This window comes from Hoplias malabaricus, chromosome Y (genome assembly GCF_029633855.1).
Source record: "Hoplias malabaricus isolate fHopMal1 chromosome Y, fHopMal1.hap1, whole genome shotgun sequence".
In the NCBI taxonomy this organism is placed as follows: Eukaryota; Metazoa; Chordata; class Actinopteri; order Characiformes; family Erythrinidae; genus Hoplias; species Hoplias malabaricus.
The window spans coordinates 55,808,492-55,828,774 of NC_089820.1; the positions used below are offsets into that span (position 1 = coordinate 55,808,492).

Genomic DNA, 20,283 nt, shown 5'->3' on the forward strand with positions numbered 1-20,283 from the left:
AGAGAGAGAGAGAGAATGTCCGAAGGCCATATCTGAGCACTGACTGTTGAACTGAAGTCTTAAGGATCACCCTTTCATTAGAATGTTAGCCCTGGGCACTTAATAAAAGCCGTAATGCTGCAACCTATTTTTCCTTCTCATTTTAATTCTGTTCTGCTGTTAGCTGCAGGCTCATGGATATCTTCTATTATTCATTCACTCATGTTTAGCGCAGGGAAGCCATGATGGTTGTTACAACTCTGTTTGTTATTGCGTAGTGCTGCTGTTGTAAAGGAAAGCCATGACCTCATGACCAAAAGCATAAGGTAGAAAGCTCTGAAACATCCAGCAGAATAAAACTGGTCATTCTCACTGTGCTGATTGGCCTTGTGTGTAGGGTTGCCAGATTTTAATCTCTGGACCTTTTAATTTCGGGAACACATTTATAATGGAGGTGGGCAATGTGAGGATATTTGTCCAGTATCTTGCGAATAAGGGTTTTTAATCGTAACATTCATGGCATTTACTGGACACTTTGTCCAACACAACTTACAGTTTCATAATGTTACAGAGGCAGAATAATTTAGAGTCTTGCCCCAGGACTAATGTTGTAACGTGCTGTTTTGTGTTCTGTTTTGTATTGTTTCTGTTCCGTCTGTTCCTGTCTTGTGTCTGCTTCCTGCTTGTTCCCTGGTCATGTGATACCCTTCCCTTGTGTTTCTAGTGTCATGTGTCTTAATTAGTACCCAGGTGTTTCTTGTTGGTGTTGTCTTTATATAGTCCTTGTCACTGTTTCCTGTTTGTGGGTCATTGTTCGTATGTTTGGTTGATGTTCATGGCCCTTAGCCTTGTTCTATGTTTAATGATCTGTGCTTCGTCTTGCTTTGTGTTTAGTCTTGTTTAACTCTTGTTTTTTAGATTCCTTGTTTAGTGTTTAGCTTTGTTTATAGTTTAGTGTCCCTCTGTCTAGTTTCCTTAAGTTATTGTAATAAAGCCTCCTGCACTTACCTCCTTCCCTTGCTCCTTGACTACTCCTACACCCCCAGCACTATTACAAATGTTGGTATAGCATGGTGTAATATAGTAATATGTTATATTAGCTGGGAATCAAACCGCAGTCTGTAATGTAGACAGCTATGGTGTTAACTATGCTGCTAACCAAAGGCCATTGAACCACTGCAAATTTCATTACAAAGCATACAACATATCTTAGCAAAGTGTGTGAAATGAAGAATAAAGATGGCAGGTGTTGGCTGTAATGCTTGAGTATTGTGACACGTTGTGTGTTGTGAATATGCCTTAAAGTGTTTGTGATATGATATGTTTACGCTACCGCCCAACCCTCAATTTGGAGTGAGATTCCAGAAGCCTATTCTGACTCTGACAATCTTCATAGCGAATGACGGTACCCACTGGACCCTGGACAGCAGAGCTGAAAACTGCCCACACTTTCCGTTACAAAAACAGGAAATATGGCAACCCTCTGTGTGAGCTTCTTTAAGTCTCTGAGGTTTAATTCCCGGCAGTTCTCTGGACCCAGAGGGAGTCTGTCTCACTCGGACACAATGAGTGTTCGGCTTGGTCCCATTCAGAGTGGTGGGTTGCCACGGCGATGGAAGAAGAGGCGAGGCTGCGGCAGTGTGTGGTCGAGTCGGGAATGGAGGCAGATCCGGAGCCAGAGAACGCTCCCTGCAGTGTGTGGGAGTGAGAGAGGAGAGCAGACACAGAATCTCAATGAGAAAACGGCCCTGTTTTCACACGGAGAGCGAGAATGCTAAAGCATATCAGCCGAGCTCAAAGCCAGAGCCTCGCAGCAGCAGCTCGTTGACGAGTGAGAGCCCCTTGTGCCTCTTGTGAGACTTCTCTAGACGCTGCTGGCTTTGGTTTATCAAGGAAAACCGAAAGGAAAACCAACATTTCCTTGCTGTTTTTCAATGTAAACACTGTTAAAGCTGTAAAGCTAAGCTGGATACAGTTCACTATATGGAAACCAATGTCCCCAAACAGCATATTTTGACTATATCGTGACAAAATCACACATTAATCGAGTGATACACTGATGAAATGTTGTGCTCTTTTTAGCTATCGGGAAGCAGAGGACCCAGAGCCCACACCTCAATATCACTGAATGCATTTGAGATTACTAGGATCGTGAGAGGCAGAAAACGCAACCAACTACTAAGACTGAACTTTAGAAATATTGAAAAATATCATTGGTGAATGCAACTGCAGTCTCCTGAAGGGAATACACTGAATACTGAAAATGTTATTGTGTTCAGGGGTTTTCTTAGTTTTTTATACACTGTAAATTAAACCCATGAAATCACATTAAATCAGACTTTGCACAGTGCTGTATTGTGGCAGTCAAAAGTTTGCTTTAAGTAACATAGAGTCAAAGTAAAAGGATACAAGGCTTATAAACGGCAGCAAGACAAAGTTCATTCATTCATTAGGAGAATGAGGGAAGTGCTGCACATAATAAAGCTGTCAAGCGAGAAAGAATGAGGGCTAATCGAAATATTCACACTGACCAGAGCTGAGAGAGAGAGAGAGAGAGGGAGAGAGAGAGAGAGAGAGAGAGAGAGAGAGAGAGAGAGAGAGAGAGAGAGAGAGAGATTGCATACGTCTGATGAAACTTCGGGACTGTGCCACTTTTCCATAAAATGAGAACCAGACGACGAAGGACATGCAGGGAGGTCTGGAGAGTGAAAGGAAAAGAAGCTGCGCCTAATGGAAGGAGGCTCAGTCACTTCAGAGGTGTTCCTGAGTGCTGAAGCTGTTTGAGTTGAAAGCCTATATCCGACAGACTGCAATTTTCAGTAGCAGTCAAATTGCAAACCACTCTCTCTTTTCGATCTCTCTCTCTCTGTCTCTCTCTCTCTCTCTCTGTTTTCACTCTAGCCCCTCTTTTGAGCTGCCCCTTGTCCATTTTTGCCTGGTTCCCCTTGTCATTTCCCTAATTTAGATCTGAAGGCCAGTGTCTGGCACAGTGTGGACTCTGAAAGCATTAGAACTCTGCACAGATATTTTTTCCAAAGAAAACTTTATCCTCATGGCTCTGATGTGTAGTCAGTGTGCAGACCGTCTGAATTGGGCCCACTCCGGCAGAAGTGCTCCATGAATTTGTCCAGTGGAGCTATAATTTTTCCAGCTGACTTCATTTCATGACTTTAATTTGCTCTTTAATGACTCAGCCACGCTTGATAAAGCAGCTCATTAAAGGGTGCTGTATTGCACAGGCTCGCCAAAGTTCAAAGGACCGAGGAGGATTGCTGAAGCCCAATTCACCACCCTGTCCACTGCTCTGTCCAGGGCTGGTTCATTTTTGTAGATCAGCAGGTTCTCCGGAGGTTTCTTAGTTAGTTTTTAGCAGCTGTTTTATTGCATCACACATGCACACTGCACTTTAGATACGTCTGTCCTTTGACCTCATTATTAAACATACAGATGACCTTGATATTCCCCTGTTAATAAACATGTTTTGTCGGCTGTCGTGTCTCTGTGCTAATGGATATTTGAGGTGATTGAGTATGTAAGATGATGGCCACCTTTCAGTGCTTTTTCCACAGCATGGTATCTACTCTGCTTGGCTCTACTCGCTTTTTGGCACATGGTACCGGGTTTATTTTCCACTATAACTGCTCCGCCCAGAAATGTAGTGTTGCAAAAATGTGACATTGCAAAACACTATCTCTAACAGGAACAGTGTGCTTTGGAAACCAACAGCGGCAGTGGTTACCTTAAGAGTTGTTTACTCATTGTGTATTCACTTGTTGTTGTTGTTGGGGACTGAACACAGCTCTGCACATCAGTTCAGACAGATCAGTAGTGTTTTTCATTTCTTGTTGCAGCGTCCAGTTTTCCCTGGATTATTTCATTGGCCACTGATCCAAGGAGCTTTTGAACTTCTTCAAAAGACCAAGGTGTAATTTTATGAGCTGCTGTTGTGAGACGGATTAATAAATATGTGGTCGCTACTGTAGCTTGGAAATTTTACAAATGGCTGGATTCTCTCTGGGCAATCATCGCAGGTTGCATCGTCATTGTTTAGTCCCTACTCGGCTCGCTTGGAACCATGAGAAAATAGATACTAAAAGACTACCTAGTTCCAGGTACCAGGACCTTTCCTAATGGACAAGCCAAAATAGCAGAGTAGAGTCTAGTAGAGTAGAGTCTAGTCGTGTAGGTGCCATGCAGTGGAAAATGCCATTAATGAGAGTCAAAAAAGCATTTCTTACTGTGTCCTCCTCTTCCTTTGTGACCTTCAGACTCAATTTACACCGCCATGACCTGTGGTGAACTCCTGGTGTAATGGAGTCTAGTTTCTAAAGTGCATGACATTGAGATTTTACTTTCTTAACAAGTTCATTTGACACTTAACTTTTTAGATATTATGCATGGGATTTTTTTATTTTTTACCCAAGCTCCACATTCGGCTGAAAGATGAATAATTTTTATAAAAATAACTCAATTTAAAAGAGTGTGGAGTTTGAAAATTGCAAGACCTGCCATTTTAAATCTGACCTATTTTCAGGAGCAATGTCTTTAACATGTTTAAATGAGGACATTTAACTTCTATGTAGTTAGAGCTGTGAGAGGCAGGGTGTATAAAATCACATCTTAATGACTCTACATTCAGCGTTCAGGTTTAAACTCCTTGTTTATGAAAACAGGCTGGACATGGTGTGTTACAGTAAAACCCCTGAATAGGATTAAGATTGTACACAAGATGAATGCATTAAAGAGTGAATATTGGAAAGGATACATGCATTAGATGATGAGGTGGACGTAAATGTAAATGATTTCTGAGACATTACAATTATCTCATGCAAATTGAATGATTTTTCAGCTAAGTTTCCATTTGTGGACTGAAGGAACTGCTAAATGTGTGATCTTTATATGTTTTTATAGTTTACACAACACTTTAGTTTATACACTGCATTTAAATACTTATCTGTGGTAATCAACTGCATGTGATATTTATGCAGTAGACAGAGGCCTGCTTGGAAAATGCTGGCCATTCCATTTAATCTAGGGCTGCAACTCTCGTCCTATATTTTCTAAACCTGTGGTGAGATTCTTCTGTCTCTGGCCACGTTTTTCAGAACAGTCTGGAACAATCCTCTCTGTGCTGGAGCGGATTTATTTGTGCTGCCCCACTCTGAGCTCAGACAGATAGATGGAGGTGGCTTTAGTGATTGTGGAGCATCGTCTGGGCTCCCATCTTTGAGCTCGGGGGAGGAAGGACCCAGTGCACCTCAGCCTCAGCACCTCCTGCTGTGAGTGATGGAGGGAACACCGAGGCATTTATCAGCCAAACAAGAAAAGCTTCCCACTGTAATTTAAAGCTGTTTCTCATCTCAGGAAAAATAAGCTGCTTTTCTCAGGCAGGGCATCTCTCCACCTGTGGCTGAGACCACTGAGAGGATGATGAGGGTGATGAAGAGGAGTTGGAGGAAGAGGAATTAGACTGGGAACGGAGCTCATCTCCTCCTTGATTACCTTTCACACTGAAAGAGTGTCTATGCGAAGCTCCTTAAGGGCTCGCGTGTGGCCCGTTCCAGTAGAATGTCTGTGTGTGTCCTCTTTTATACAGACTGCAGAGTGGCGTAGTGGCTTGGGGTTGGGTGGTTGCATGTGTTCGTGGAAGGAATTGAAAGGTCGCTGGCTGTGTTTTTGTGGTAGTGAAGAATAAATGTGAAAATAGAAAAATGACAGTATGTATGTTTGTGTGTGTGTGTGTGTGTGTGTGTGTGTGTGTTTGTGTGAGCAGCCCCCTTGAGATGCCTTTTTTTGGGGAAAGTCTTTTCTTGCACTTCATTTCAAAAGACGTTTGTTTACATACGACAGCTTCCGTCAAAAGTCTGGGGACACCTTGCCTTCCTTTGACATGTAAATTTCTTACTGTTCCCTTCAAGTAAGAAAAAGTTCCGTGTTATTTTGTTAACATAAAGCAGCTATGTAAAGATCCTTTGAGTTTAACACTCATCGGCTTTGTGTTTGTCAAACTGTCTAACTTTGTAAAGGCCGCAGAGCTTGTGTCATTGTTTTGTTGTCCAGGCTTTGACCAAACTAACATCCCTGGGCCTTTTAAATGAAAGGTTTTCAAAGGAACGCTAGCTAAGTTTTGGCATTTTTTTACTCCTGGACCCCCTCCTATATTTGCAGAATGCAATGCTCTATCCTGAAATCAGGGGTGGGGAATGAGGGGGAGGGAAGGAGTGCTTTTTCCTACCCTTCTCCAAAGGTTACATAGTGCAGTTTCTGCAGTGCTAAGCCTGGATTAGCAACAACAGACAGATCAGTGGAGCATTAAGTCATTATCTGTAACCGCTTATCCAGTTCAGGGTCGCGGTGGGTCCAGAGCCTACCTGGAATCATTGGGCTCAAGGCAGGAATACACCCTGGAGGGGGCGCCAGTCCTTCACAGGGAAACACACACACTCACACATTCACTCACACACTCACACCTACAGACACATTTAAGTTGCCAAGCCACCTTCCAATGTGTGTTGTGTGTTGGACTGTGGGAAGAAACCCACGCAGACACAGGGAGAACACACCACACTCCTCACAGAGAGTCACCCGGAGGAAACCCACGCAGACACAGAGAGAACACACCACGCTCCTCACAGACAGTCACCCGGAGGAAACCCATGCAGACACAGGGAGAACACACCACACTCCTCACAGACAGTCACCTGGAGCGGGAATCGAACCCACAACCTCCAGGTCCCTGGAGCTGTGTGACTACGACACTACCTGATGCACCACCGTGCCGCCCCTCAGTGGAGCAGGACAGCTATAACTGTTAAAAATACTTTCTTTAAAAATACTTTAAGGTTTTGCTGATATTGCTTCCCAAGTCATTACTGTGTTATTGCCAAGGAAGGCATTCTTGCTTGTGTTAAAAATATATCAAATGATGTATCTCTGTTAAAATCAGGGATTTAACATTGATCCACATTTCACTTTTTGGATGAGGAGATAAAACTATTGTAGCAAAAGAGCATAACACTGATGTATATTTATTTGTATTATCATTTGTACAATATCATAATGTGCTATGAGCAATATTCAGCATTAAATAATTGCTTCTGTTTTAGTTTGTATATATTCATATACTTATTTAATTATTATTTTTATTAAAGTTTTCATAATCTACTATGTTTTTAAGATGAACCCAATGATAATATGCACCTTGGAGAACAGTTGTAAGACAAGAAAGTGATTCATGAATCTTAAGCTCAGATCTTCCGCAGACACAAGCCTTTTGAACATGGAAGTCAAAAACTGGATGGAGAGCTAAAACGTTCTTCTTGTTTTCCATATTTTTGGCTCCGTGGAGCTCGGTGTCAGACTCTCTCCGCTTATGCAGGTCACATTCCCATGCTGCAGTGCCGCCGCATCCCTCTGTGCTCCTCTAAACCCCTTAGTCTGTGAAATTCGATGGTGTAGTTCACGCCACCAAGGACAAGCTCTGATTAGTCTTTGTGTGCCTCTGCCTCTGGAGCAACACTCTGTGCCTCGCGCCTTGGAGCTCGGCAGATGCGCTTTAATGAGGACTCCTGTCAACAATTAGCATCGGTATTAACCACAGCATTGACTTAATGGAAAGATCAAGCACAAGGTTGGATTAATAGCAACTTCTTTTCTCACATCTCTTTTCTTATTTGTTTATTTATAGCAATATATTATTTATTCCACACAGTTCTCCAATCACATGACGCTACTAGGCCTAACAGTTTTGAAGGAGAATGCTAATGGCCCGGCTCTGTCATGCTAAGCCTGCATTGGCTAGCAATATCCTGAGTGATTTAGAAAGAAGGAGAGCCATGACACTTACAAAGGGTCGGGAAAATTGTATAGTGATGAGACCTGAAAGTTGAACCGTGTGGTAGCTCCACATTGATATGAGACATGAATCTGAATGAGGCTGTTGACTTTGCAATGCTTTTAATCTGTTTTATTCTGTTATAACCGGCAATAATAATATTCAATTTTTCATTCCCGTATACATTGATACAGTTTGTCAGGTATTTTATCACTGGTTTTAACGCTTGGCCTGGCAGCTCCCCTCAGGGTAATGCCAGAGGATTAAGGGCCTTACCTAACTAGCTCCATAGATGTTTTTTTAGGTGAGCAGTTGGACAAAATAAAGTGTTGACTTGCTTTTAAATCTCTGGAAGTCAATACAGTGGGACACACACTATTGCATTTTAAATCCTCATTTTAAAAAAAGTGGCAGCCAAAGCTATACATTAACCAGGGCTTGTTAAAACTAGTGCCCTCTTGTGGAGGATGTTCCACTTGCTAAATATGATTGTGTGAGTGAGTTCTTCTGAGTAAGGCCTGTATTGTTCTGATGTAAATCTACGGGCAGTTTTGTTAATGCCTGTTGTCTAAATATTTCCTTCTACATTATTCAGAATCTCTCAGTACTTTGGGTCACATGGAAACGGATCATGAGGCGAATTGTGAGGTGATGTGTTGAATGGTGACCTAACAAACCACTTCTACGTTTCTCTGAGATTTAAGTTTTTACCCCTACTTTCTGAATCCTAAAGTGCAAATCAGAGATATTTCAGCTGCTTGCAGAGTTAGAAAGTAGGCCAGATGTTTACTTGGACAGAAGTCGATGAAGAACAGCACAGGGATCGATTGCAAGATGGGCGTGCGAATATCAGATTCCATGCTCTCTCCAGTGTGTCTCAGTTATCATCTTGCTGTGGTGTGTTTGGGAGCTGAGTTCTGCTCTGAGAGTCGCTCTGTTCCGATGAGCCAGTCTGGAGGATTTCCAAACCATCTGGATGTCTTCATATTCAGAGTCTTGCTGATTGGCTGGTTTCCCCAGGGCCCATTTTATCATCAGGAAAAGGTCACCTCATCATCCAAACACCTGCAATTTTTAAATTGAAAATGATTGAATATTATATGAGCAGACATTATAGCCACGAGCAAAGCAGCCATGATTGACCAAAATAGCTTATAGATTCAATTACAAATATTCCGGTTTAATGCTGTTTGTTGCTGTTGCAACAACAGTGCATCTTGTAAGAAACTGTAACTTCTTTTCTCGTGCTCTTCACACTGTTCTTGCCACCAAATCCAATTTGCATAGTAGGAAACACTTGAGCCGCAATTATTTTTCTGTCTGTGAGACTCTGTTGGACATAAGCTACAAGCTAACAGCCGCATTAGCGCAGCCTAAGGTAGAGCTGTTTGTGGAGCCTTCCAGAAATAATTAGTTTTTGCAGTGTAATTTGTCGATGTGTTGAGAATCTGGCCTTCAGCTTACCTCGAATAAATCGCACCGAACTGCACCATCACAGCATTCGTTTTACAGATGCTCTGCACGTGCTTTCATAAACTTGGCACAAAGAGCCTTAATTAAGTCCACATAAGTTTATGATTCATAAACAGCCCTCAGTGTCTGAGCCTTGTTACTGCATCCTGTGACTAAACTGTGAATCGCCTGTGGATATGAATGAAGCGGAAAAATAATTGGGACAAAAAAGCAGGATTATGAATTAAGCTCTGAGAGCACTGACGCCTGAGTTTGCTTTAAACGGAGCCTAAGCAACATGGCACATGCTCTAAAATAAGTCTCCTAATTGTTCACAAACTTTAGGTACATATTTAGTTGGGTAAATATTGCTTGTTAGGTGTATATCATCAACACTGTGTCCACTCTGTGACACACTCCTACCTCGTTGGTCCACCTTGTAGATGTAAAGTAAGAGATAGTAGTTCATCTGTCGCTGCTCAGTGTGTGTCACTCGTCCTCTAGGCCTTCATCACTGGACATAGGATGCTGTAGGATGTATATGTTTGGTTGGTGGACTGTTCACGGTCCAGCACTGACACTGAGGGCTTTAAAAACTCCGGCCGCACTGCTGTGTCTGATCCATCTATACCAGCGCAACACACACTAACACACCACCACAACAGAATTCTGGGAATGATCTACAACCCAAATTGTACATGCTCTGGGGGATCTTTGGAAGTCTTGTTGTGTATATAATTTTTTTGGTGTATTTAATAGTGACCACCCTATGCCTTTTTCCCCTAGGTATTTGTTCAGATCTGAAAGGAGAGTGGTGATTGATTTTTACTTGTTTCTCAAAGATGAAAGCTTTCTCCTGTGCTGTTTCTAAAGTGCTGTTTAGCTGATTGGGGCATTTTTGCAGAGCTACAAAGTCTTGCGTGGTTGTTAGGAGTCCCATTTCCTTTAAAAAAAAATGGCGCAGCATGTAGTGTTGCAGTCACACAGCTCCAGGGACCTGTAGATTGTGCGTTTGATTCCTCCCCCCGTGAGGAGTGTGGTGTATTCTCCCTGTGTCTGCGTGGGTTTCCTCCGGGTGACTGTCTGTGAGGAGTGTGGTGTTCTTCCTGTGTCTGCGTGTGTTTCCCCCTGGGGGACTGTCTGTGAGGAGTTTGGTGTGTTCTCCCTGTCTCTGCGTGGGTTTCCTCCGGGTGACTGTCTGTGAGGAGTGTGGTGTGTTCTCCCTGTGTCTGCGTGGGTTTCCTCCGGGTGACTGTGAGGAATGTGGTGTGTTCTCCCTGTGTCTGCGTGTGTTTCCTCCGGGTGACTGTCTGTGAGGAGTTTGGTGTGTTCTCCCTGTGTCTGCGTGGGTTTCCTCCAGGTGACTGTCTGTGAGGAGTGTTGTGTGTTCTCCCTGTGTCTGAGTGGGTTTCCTCCGGGTGACTGTCTGTGAGGAGTGTGGTGTGTTCTCCCTGTGTCTGCGTGGGTTTCCTCCGGGTGACTGTCTGTGAGGAGTGTGGTGCATATCACATAGTTTTAAATAATATTTTTGTGGTTTTGTTCTTTAGTGTCTCTCATGCTCACTTTATTCAGGAGTCCTGTTACTGGCAGTAACCGTGCTGTGGAGTAGTGTGTATTCCTGTGGCAGTGTGTGATGTGTGAGTAGACGATGATGATGATGGCTGATGCTGGGCTGCTCTGGAGCTCCTCACTCACTCTGTTCTCGACTCCGAGGAAAGGCTGAGTGCTGCAGTGTATTCTGGTCGTCTCTGCAGCGCCACGTTTTCATTTGTCACTGCAGCAGGGCAGCGGAGAGGCCGTAAATCCTGAGGAAATTTTACAGCTTCTGTGACTGTTAAATTGAAATCATGCATCATAGTGCAGGGACTTTAATATGGAGGGCTACTCTATCTCATCGAGCTGATGAATGGACACGTGTTTGGGAGGGAGCCTCACCTCTAACCGAGTCTCTCTCCTCCTAAGCTGAGGGCGTTATGGTTTTGGAATAAGGTTGTGCTTTTAGAGTGGATTGTGATGTGTTTTCAGGCATAAAGCAAGGGGAATTTTAATAAACATTTCAGTTCTTAGTTCATCACTGCTTTCTGAGACCTTAGACATAGTGGAAGTGGGATTAGTGTGTGCTCTGGTGCATGTTCAGATAAAATAATTGACATTTTTACTCATGTTTTTTGTTTCTAAAATATAAAAATAATAATGTTTGTCAGGATCGCGGGGACTGACGGAGGCGGACACACTTTCTAAAAACACAGTGACTAATTTTATTTACAACACAAGATAACAATACAGAGACAGACAAAGACAACTAGACAGAAATACTTAAACAAAGAAAGACTAACACAGAGAGACTTGGACAGGATGACCCGCACCGGACCAGACCAGACCGGACCAGACAGCACTAAATGATGGTGGAATGTCCAACAAACAGGAAGCGACACAAAGGGACTTAAATAAACAAAACAGACAAGGGACACCTGGAACAGACAACAAGGAGGAGGAACAAAGGCGGGACAAGGGCGGAGACATGAACAATAACAAACAGAGCCATGTGCTAAGTGGGCACATGGTGGGGAAAGCAGACATGACAGGACAAGTGCGTGGCAATGTGACTGTTTTAATTTGAGGTAGAAATTGACACAATACATATTTTTTATATTTGTATTGGAAGTGTGGTGTATAACTGTGCACATATATAACGTGTGTGTGTTGCCGAGAAAATAGGACCCTAGTTTTCAGTATTATATACTAATACACTATATTAGGCCCTTCTATTAAAGCACATATATAAATCCACATGGTATTAAAAGACAGACATGTAGAAACGAATCAACAAGTTGCCTGCGTACAGTGTAGCTGTTTGTAATGTTTATCCTCTGTTCATAAGGGATTATAAAAGTGACTGTTCTTTAATCCAGGAGAGCCTTAACACAAGCAATTAACCTCTTACGGCAGCTTTAAAAGAGCAGGTTAGATTGTCTGATGCAGGAGATGAAAGCTGAGAGTGTGAGGGAGGGATAAGAGAGAGACAGAAAGAGCAGGAGGAGGAGGACGAGGTCAGATGGAGCTCTGCTTGTCTTAGATTGCCGTTTTCCCTCAGGACCCACAACTCCATCTCCGAGAGGAAGGCCAGAAACATCTGCTGGGGCCCTACAAGGAAGAGGCTTTTCTTTCCTTTCACACTCTCTCTGATCAAATCAGCTCCGACGCCTTTTGAAATGCTGCTTCTGAGCCGTTTCCTCTCAGGGCTTTAACACATGCTCAGTTGTTTCTGATAAAAAAAAGAAATCTTCTGAAAAAAAGCCAATTTTGAAAAGATCTGCTGTAAAATTCAACTTGGCAAGAACACGAAGATCAGTCTGCGAGAAGATCTGCGGAGAGGCCGAGGAGAAACATACAAGTCCTCCACTTGATCAGCGGTGAATTCATCTACTGACCGCTGTGTGAGACTGAGGTTATAGGACATTTATCTAAGGAATAAACTCTTATGTCCAAACATTGCATACAAATTTTATTTGTTCATTCATTCATTCTTGTAATTGCTAAACATTGATCAGGGTCACGGTTGGTCTGGTCTAACCCTAACGTGGAATTATTGTAAACACACTCCGAACAGGGCACCAGTCCATCACCCACGCAGACACAGGGAGAACACACCACACTCCTCACAGACAGTCACCCGGAGGAAACCCACGCAGACACAGGGAGAACACACCACACTCCTCACAGACAGTCACCCGGAGGAAACCCACGCAGACAGGGAGAACACACCACACTCCTCACAGACAGTCACCTGGAGGAAACCCACGCAGACACAGGGAGAACACACCACACTCATCACAGACAGTCACCCGGAGGAAACCCACGCAGACACAGGGAGAACACACCACACTCCTCACAGACAGTCACCCGGAGGAAACCCACGCAGACACAGGGAGAACACACCACACTCCTCACAGACAGTCACCCGGAGGAAACCCACACAGACACAGGGAGAACACACCACACTCCTCACAGACAGTCACCCGGAGGAAACCCACGCAGACACAGGGAGAACACACCACACTCCTCACAGACAGTCACCCGGAGGAAACCCACGCAGACACAGGGAGAACACACCACACTCCTCACAGACAGTCACCCGGAGGAAACCCACGCAGACACAGGGAGAACACACCACACTCCTCACAGGCAGTCACCTGGAGCGGGACTCGAACCCACAACCTCCAGGACCCTGGAGCTGTGACAGAGACACTACCTGCTGCACCACCGTGCACCTGACCATAATATCCATCCATCCATCCATTATCTGTAACCGCTTATCCAATAAGCCAATAAGCCACTTATCCAATAAGTCCAGAGCCTACCTGGAATCATCGGGCGCAAGGCGGGAACACACCCTGGAGGGGACGCCAGTCCTTCACAGGGCAACACAGACACATACACATGCAATGTGTGTTTTTGGACTGTGGGAGGAAACCGGAGCACCCGGAGGAAAGCCACGCGGACACGGGGAGAACACACCAACTCCTCACAGACAGTCACCCGGAGCTGGAATCGAACCCACAACCTCCAGGCCCCTGGAGCTGTGTGACTGCGACACTACCTGCTGCGCCACCGTGCCGCCCCTGACCATAATATATCATATTAAAATATATTCTGACATTTTGCAAATACAAGTAGATATTATGATTCTTGTATAACGATGGTTTGTTTATTGTCATGGTCGTCATTTTCGATCCACTTTTTCTTCATGGGGATTAGAGTCAAATTTACGTTTTTCCAATTTATTTGCTTTTTTCTCCATACAATAACAGATTCATATTTGAGAGTGTAGAGGAAGACTGTAACAGCTCATAAGAGACACTCCGCTAGTTTTTATGCAGAGATCTAATTACACCAGCACCATCAGCAGTTAATGGCACTGTTCAGGGCAATTAGAAGTGCTTCATTTTCAAGTTGAAACCGAATGGATCAGTACACTTTGTATATGTGTGTGTGTGTGTGTGTGTGTGTGCGCGCGCCTGTACATGGCCTTAATACTTGTGGAGATTGTTATGGATATGACTAGACGTTATACAGGGTCACATTAAGGTTAGTGTAAGAATTAAGATTAGAGTTAACCTCTAAAACTCTACGGACCTGTGTCTGAACCTGCACCTTAGCTCATCGACCCATGCTCCACACACAGATATGATCAGAGCAACTGGTGCAGGCTGCATCATTAATTACATTCAGATTGTCACATTGTTAGGACATATATAGGACATTGAAATTTATTGTAATTTCGAAGGGTTTTAAAAGCTCATGTCTAACAAAGTTATAAATGTAGCTTCAATACACAACATACAAACATAAACAGAAGCTTGAAGCTAAACAATGTCTGTTTTGGACAAAACAATGCAGTGCACTTTGTTAATATGATGTGGTGTGTTCTGAACACAGCATCTAATCTCTTGCCCCTTTGATTGTGCTGAATGTATTTCGATGTGTGTCAATACATAACTGTTATTGGACCAAAGCCTTAAATGTAATAATGGGGCTGGGGTTTGAGGGGCTAAGATTGTCAAACTGGACTTTAAACACAAAATTTATTGTAGCTGTGTGTGTGTGTATGTGTGTGTGTGTGTGTGTGTGTATGTATGTGTGTGTGTGTGTGTGTGTGTGTGTGTGTGTGCACTCACATTAAGAGGCAGCTTAATGTTGGCCATTAGCTGCACCAGCAGCGTCCTCTACGTCAGCCCCTAGTGCTTTAATGGTTACACTTTGCGAAAGATTCAAAACGATCCAATTATTTTCTTTAATTACATTTCGAAATTGAAGCTGATGATCTTTATTGATTGATTGATAAGACTCATCAATCACATGTGCATGTGGAGTATATTCCGTAAAGCGGTTAGAGCAGAGACCCCAGTAGCAGACTGTGGGAGTTCATATGGACTGAGATCACTGAGTCGGTATGCGTTTTATAGCAGATAATCTTATAAAGTCACCCATGCTTCCTCTCGTCTTTGCTGCCCTTATGTTTCATTTTGAATGAACCCCGGCGTCAGGACGTGATGCAGATTGTTCGGGGCAGGTGAGATTGATTTCTACTGTGTTTGCCCCGACAGTCTTTCCATTCCCATGGTAATTTATTCAAATCCAATAATCCCGCAAAAAATCTATGCAGCATCAATCAAAGTTTTACAGGAGACTAGACCTTTACATTCAGTGACTACAGAAGAATAATGGACGTGTGTAGAGACTGCAAGAAGAACATATCATACATAACATTCAGCACACACCTGTGTAACTAAAATACCTGACGCTGTCAGAAGCTTAAATTCACACGTGACTAATATGTTGGCGCTCTCCTGTATTGTTTTGCAGCCAAGCTATCTGTGATTAGTCCGGCTGCAGAGGAAGACATTGCCATGTGGGAGAAATTTAGGAAGGTTTGCTAAATTAATGAAACAAAGCTCTTTTTAAAAAAAAAAAAAAAACACTAGTGCAATCGTTCCCTTAAACTGTAATTGAATCATTTGAGAAGCATTAGAACTGCAGTGGCTAGGGTCTTTATGAATACAATATTTTTACGCGAAGGGGCGTCTTATAACCCCTTTGTGTGTTCAGTCATTAGAAGAGCTAACACTAGAGCTGTGTAGACAAAGGGCAGTCGCTGCCTGTCTCTTTATATCCAGCCGATAAAGGAAAAGTGTGGTACAGTCATTGTACATTGACACCCAAGTGAGCCCCTGTGCTCCTCGAATCTGGAGGCGTGCTCCAACAGTCGCTGGTAATGAATGCAAGGGTGAAAAAGGAGGTGAAGGGTCAGGAGCCCAGGGGAGCGCCGGTCTTCAGTTACTGCCGTGTGTGTGCTGGGAATGGCCTGGTGAGGAGAGAAGGGTGGGAGGTGGGGCAGCCTGAGCTCTGGGGGGAGGGCCGGAGCACATAGCAGTCAATCATTCAAGCTCGTGCCGAGGGGCTGGTGCTCCATATGACAGCAGTATCCAGGGAAACAGGTAGGAAGAGAAAAGCTGTGTGTTTACCTGCATGATTTTGTAAGTGGTGTGGGAGTGGAGCTGATAGGAACGAGAGTAGTTCTGTAGCATTGTGGAGAGAGAAAGTGTGTGTGTAGCTGTGTGTTTGAGAGAGAGAGAGAGAGAGAGAGAGAGAGAGAGAGAGAGAGAGAGAGAGAGAGAGAGAGAGAGAGATTCCTTTTGGAGGGCGCTCATGCTGATGCGAGGACAGAATGTAAGCAGATGGAGCTGAGAGGCGTGACACGGTGTGGAAGGTGATGGGAGTAATGGGGTAAGCCTGAACATTGGAGTGTTAACAATCTGGGGAACTGCTAGTGTAAGTGATGTGTGATGATGTCTGTGTTTGCGTGCAGTTCTTGAAGTTGGCGAGTGTAAGGATCTGAGCCACTTTAACAAGCGTTACACTGCGTACGGTTATAATGTTTTGGTCAGAACATCTGCAAAACAGCGGCTCTTGTGGGTTATTCCCTGTATGCAGTGGTTTGCACTTACCTAAAGTGAACCAGCAACAGGCTCATGGGTACTCTGCTCAGTGAGGCACATACGGAGCAAGGCCTAGCCCAGTATGTCTGCTCCTATTTAAGAGCTACTGTAGCACACACTGCTGAAAGAGTTAAAGCTGCTCTGATGTATGGGGCAGTGTATTGCTGATCAGTAAGCCCCAGGCATTCATGACCCTGTTGTCAGTTCTCTGGTTCTCCTTCCTTGAGCCAGGGTTGCTGTGATCAGAACAATACCATCATCACAGTTGGGCCTTGTCAAGTTACTTGGATCCTTACCCTCTCCAGTTTTCTACTTCAAACATCAACTTTAAAAATGACAGTTCTCTTGCTGCTGAATATCTCCAAACTCTTGATTTTTTCAGTATTTAATATATATTGAAAAATCTATATCTAAATAATGGTTTCCTCTAAGAATAGTCCAGGTATTCCAGATTATTTGTAATTATTCATATGCATTGATTTCCATTAATAGATGAGAGCTACCAGCATTGATTTGTTTAAAAATGGAAACAAGCAGCTGTGATTGTTTTGTAACGTGTGTATAACACATGGAATATATTATCATTATTATTATTATTATTATTATTATTATTATTATTGCTACAGCATTTATATGCTATATATTTAATTCAATGTCAGGACGTCATGTAAAAACAAATGTGTGTGGAAAAAAGTTGGAGGGGGGGTCTTTGTGCAGCATTGTGGGTAATTAGCTGTTGTAATGTGTAGTGATGGAAGGCTTAATAAAAGACAGAGAGAGAGAGAGAGAAAGAGAGAGAGAGAGAGAGAGAGAGAGAGAGAGAGAGAGCACTAGAGTAGCAACAAAAGCCCCTCTGAGAGCTGTTGTTGCTGGCTACTGGTGACGATGGCACTGTGTGAGTTAGACTCAAGAGAATACAGACAGTGCTTTCTCTCTCTCTCTCTCTCTCTCTCCCTCTCTCTCTCTCTCTCTCTCTCTCTCTCTCCTCTACCCTACTTGCTCCCTCAGTTTATCTTTTATACCTTTTCTCTCACTATTCCTGTGTTCTACCCATCTTTCTGCCCATCCCTCTCTCTATATCTCTCTCACACTCTCTCTTTCCCAGCTATTTTTGTATTTGTGTGTGTGTGTGTGTGTGTGTACTTGTGTTCGACGATGTAGTGTATAAAAGAGGCCTGGTATCATTTATCTTCCTGGGCTACAGTCTAATTTCTCTCTGAAACGAGTGTGAGTTTGTGGTCGTACAGTGAGCAGCAGCAGTGTTGTGGAGTTGCTGGTGGCCACGCCCTGCTGGAGCTCCGCTGAAGCCTGAGAGATTAATCCTGCCTCAGCCTCGTCCTTCCTCAGCCCACTGAGCTCTGATCAATACCACAGAACCATCCGCAAATACCTCACACCACACACACCTACGTTCTCCATGCAGTGACAGTCCGAAGCAGGCTGCTGCCTTTGAAGCAGTTAATGCTTAATGTAGTAGAGTGCAGTGCAATGGACTTCACCGATACATGATTAATACAATCAGCCGATAATGAAATCTGAATGGATCCTTTCTGCCACTTCTTTCAAACCATGGTACGTTCTTCTCTAGCAGGACTAGTCATCATTTTCCTTTCCCATTGTTTTTCAGGACCCCATGGGACCACCAAAGAGCAGGAAATATTTGGGTAGTGGATCATGTTAAGCACCGGTCCTGTCCTTTTACACTGGAGTTATAAGTTATAGTGCTTTATTCTGCTTTCCTTTTTTGAAAATGCAAATTGCAGGACAGCCAATCAAAAAAGAGGCTATTTACATGTGTTAGACTTAAAGGCACAGTACCAAAAACAGCATGTTTAATTCTAATCTGGAAAGAAGTTATGGGAAACTACAAAAAAAAAAAACACCCAAACAATGCAAGTGTATATGGTCAGTACTGCGATTTGTCCTTACCGTGAGGTCCTACTGTCCAGTCGTAAGTGCTGCGATGAGCCGAGAGCTCTGAAGAGGTGCTATACAACATGTGGATCTCGTAAATGATCTGTCCAGCTCAATAGCAGTAATTGATCAGCACTGAGCAGTTAAAGAGCCCATGTCCAGTCGTGTGGGAGTGAGCTGCTGCTGTTCTCCTAGAAGATCAATGGACTTCAGTAGAGTCTGAATGTCCGATCTCATTCTTTAAAGTCTCCGGTTGTTTAAGCATTCTGCTTTGTTCTTTGTGCTCATTGAGCTAGTAGTGTTTTTCTGTGTAAATGCAGTTAATTTAGCCCTGATGAGCTGCAGCTAAATCCATTCGCTGTCGCAACTTAGTGACAAAGGCAAAACATCTCTAAATACAGTGAGAAAAAACAGATTTGTTTGTACCCACTGGAATCCCCTAACTTGGGTAGACTCTGCATTTTCTGTAGTTGGGATCATTCTGACAGATTGCAGTACACTTCAGGAAGCATAGGGGGCAATGTGGGGTCTGTAGTTTTATTGAGATTCCTCATGATTGTTTGATTAATTAATGAGGTGATACATTTACTGAACATTAAAATAGCCCTAGGTGGTTATTATTTGAATGATTATTTCTTCAAATTGCTACATTTAAATGTGGTCTCTTTTTCTGCGGCAGGACAGCGGACCCCCCCAGGAATGGAAGGTCAGTGAGTGTATTTCCCTATGGCTCAGAGGAAGAGGCCTGGGGCCAGCAGCAGCAGCAGCATGGCCTCGGCGGAGCTCCACGCTCCCTACCCCAGCGCCCCTACAGAGTGCCCCCTTCAGGAGTACAAGGAGCAGCAGGACTCTGAAAACCCTGAAGTTCCTTACTGTGACCAGGAGGGGGCACACCTACCCAACAGTCGTCCTACAACTCCCACCACCCCGGACCACGCACGCTCAGAATACCGCGGCCATCCAGACAGTCTGGATGGAGACTCCAGCTCGGACTATGTCAACAACACCTCAGAGGAAGAGGAGGAAGAGGAAGACTATGACGAAGGACTGCCGGAGGAGGACGAAGGGGTAACATATTATATTCGCTACTGCCCTGAGGACGACAGCTACCTCGAGGGAGTGGACTGTAACGAGGACGGCGAGTACGGGACGGTCAGAGCCGAGCCGCCCCCAGATACAGATGAGTGCCAGGAAGCGGTGGAGGAGTGGGCGGAAGGAGAAGGAGAGGGGCAGGGAGTGGGTGAGGTAGAGGGGGACATGGAGAGTGGGGAGGTACGCTGCGAAATTCTGGAGGATCAGGACTCGGACCCGCAGATTTATGACGGAAGGCCAGAACCCGTCCTAGACCACCAGAACCTGCACCATCACCACCACCATCACCACCACCACCATCACCATGCAGAAGACCACCAAGACCAGGCTCAGCCTCCTGCCCGGGACCAGGATGAGGAAGAGGATGGGGAGGAGAGTGAGGACTACTGCCCTCATGAAGAGGAAGAACCAGAAGAGGAGGAAGAACAGAACAGAGAGAGATACACAGGTGAGAGGGTGATATGGCTGTAGTTCTCTTGCATCACACTCTCAGCCACTCACTGTCTGTCACTG

General features: G+C 44.1%; 1 protein-coding gene across 1 annotated transcript in view; it reads left to right on the forward strand.

Moving 5' to 3' along the window:
• LOC136679606 (amyloid-beta A4 precursor protein-binding family A member 2-like) overlaps positions 1-20,283 on the forward strand; it is a 118,957-nt gene that overhangs the window by 59,763 nt on the left and 38,911 nt on the right. The window contains 1 exon segment of the mRNA XM_066658234.1: positions 19,358-20,218. Within this exon segment, the coding sequence (XP_066514331.1) occupies positions 19,405-20,218 (814 nt within the window). The 5' untranslated portion in view covers positions 19,358-19,404.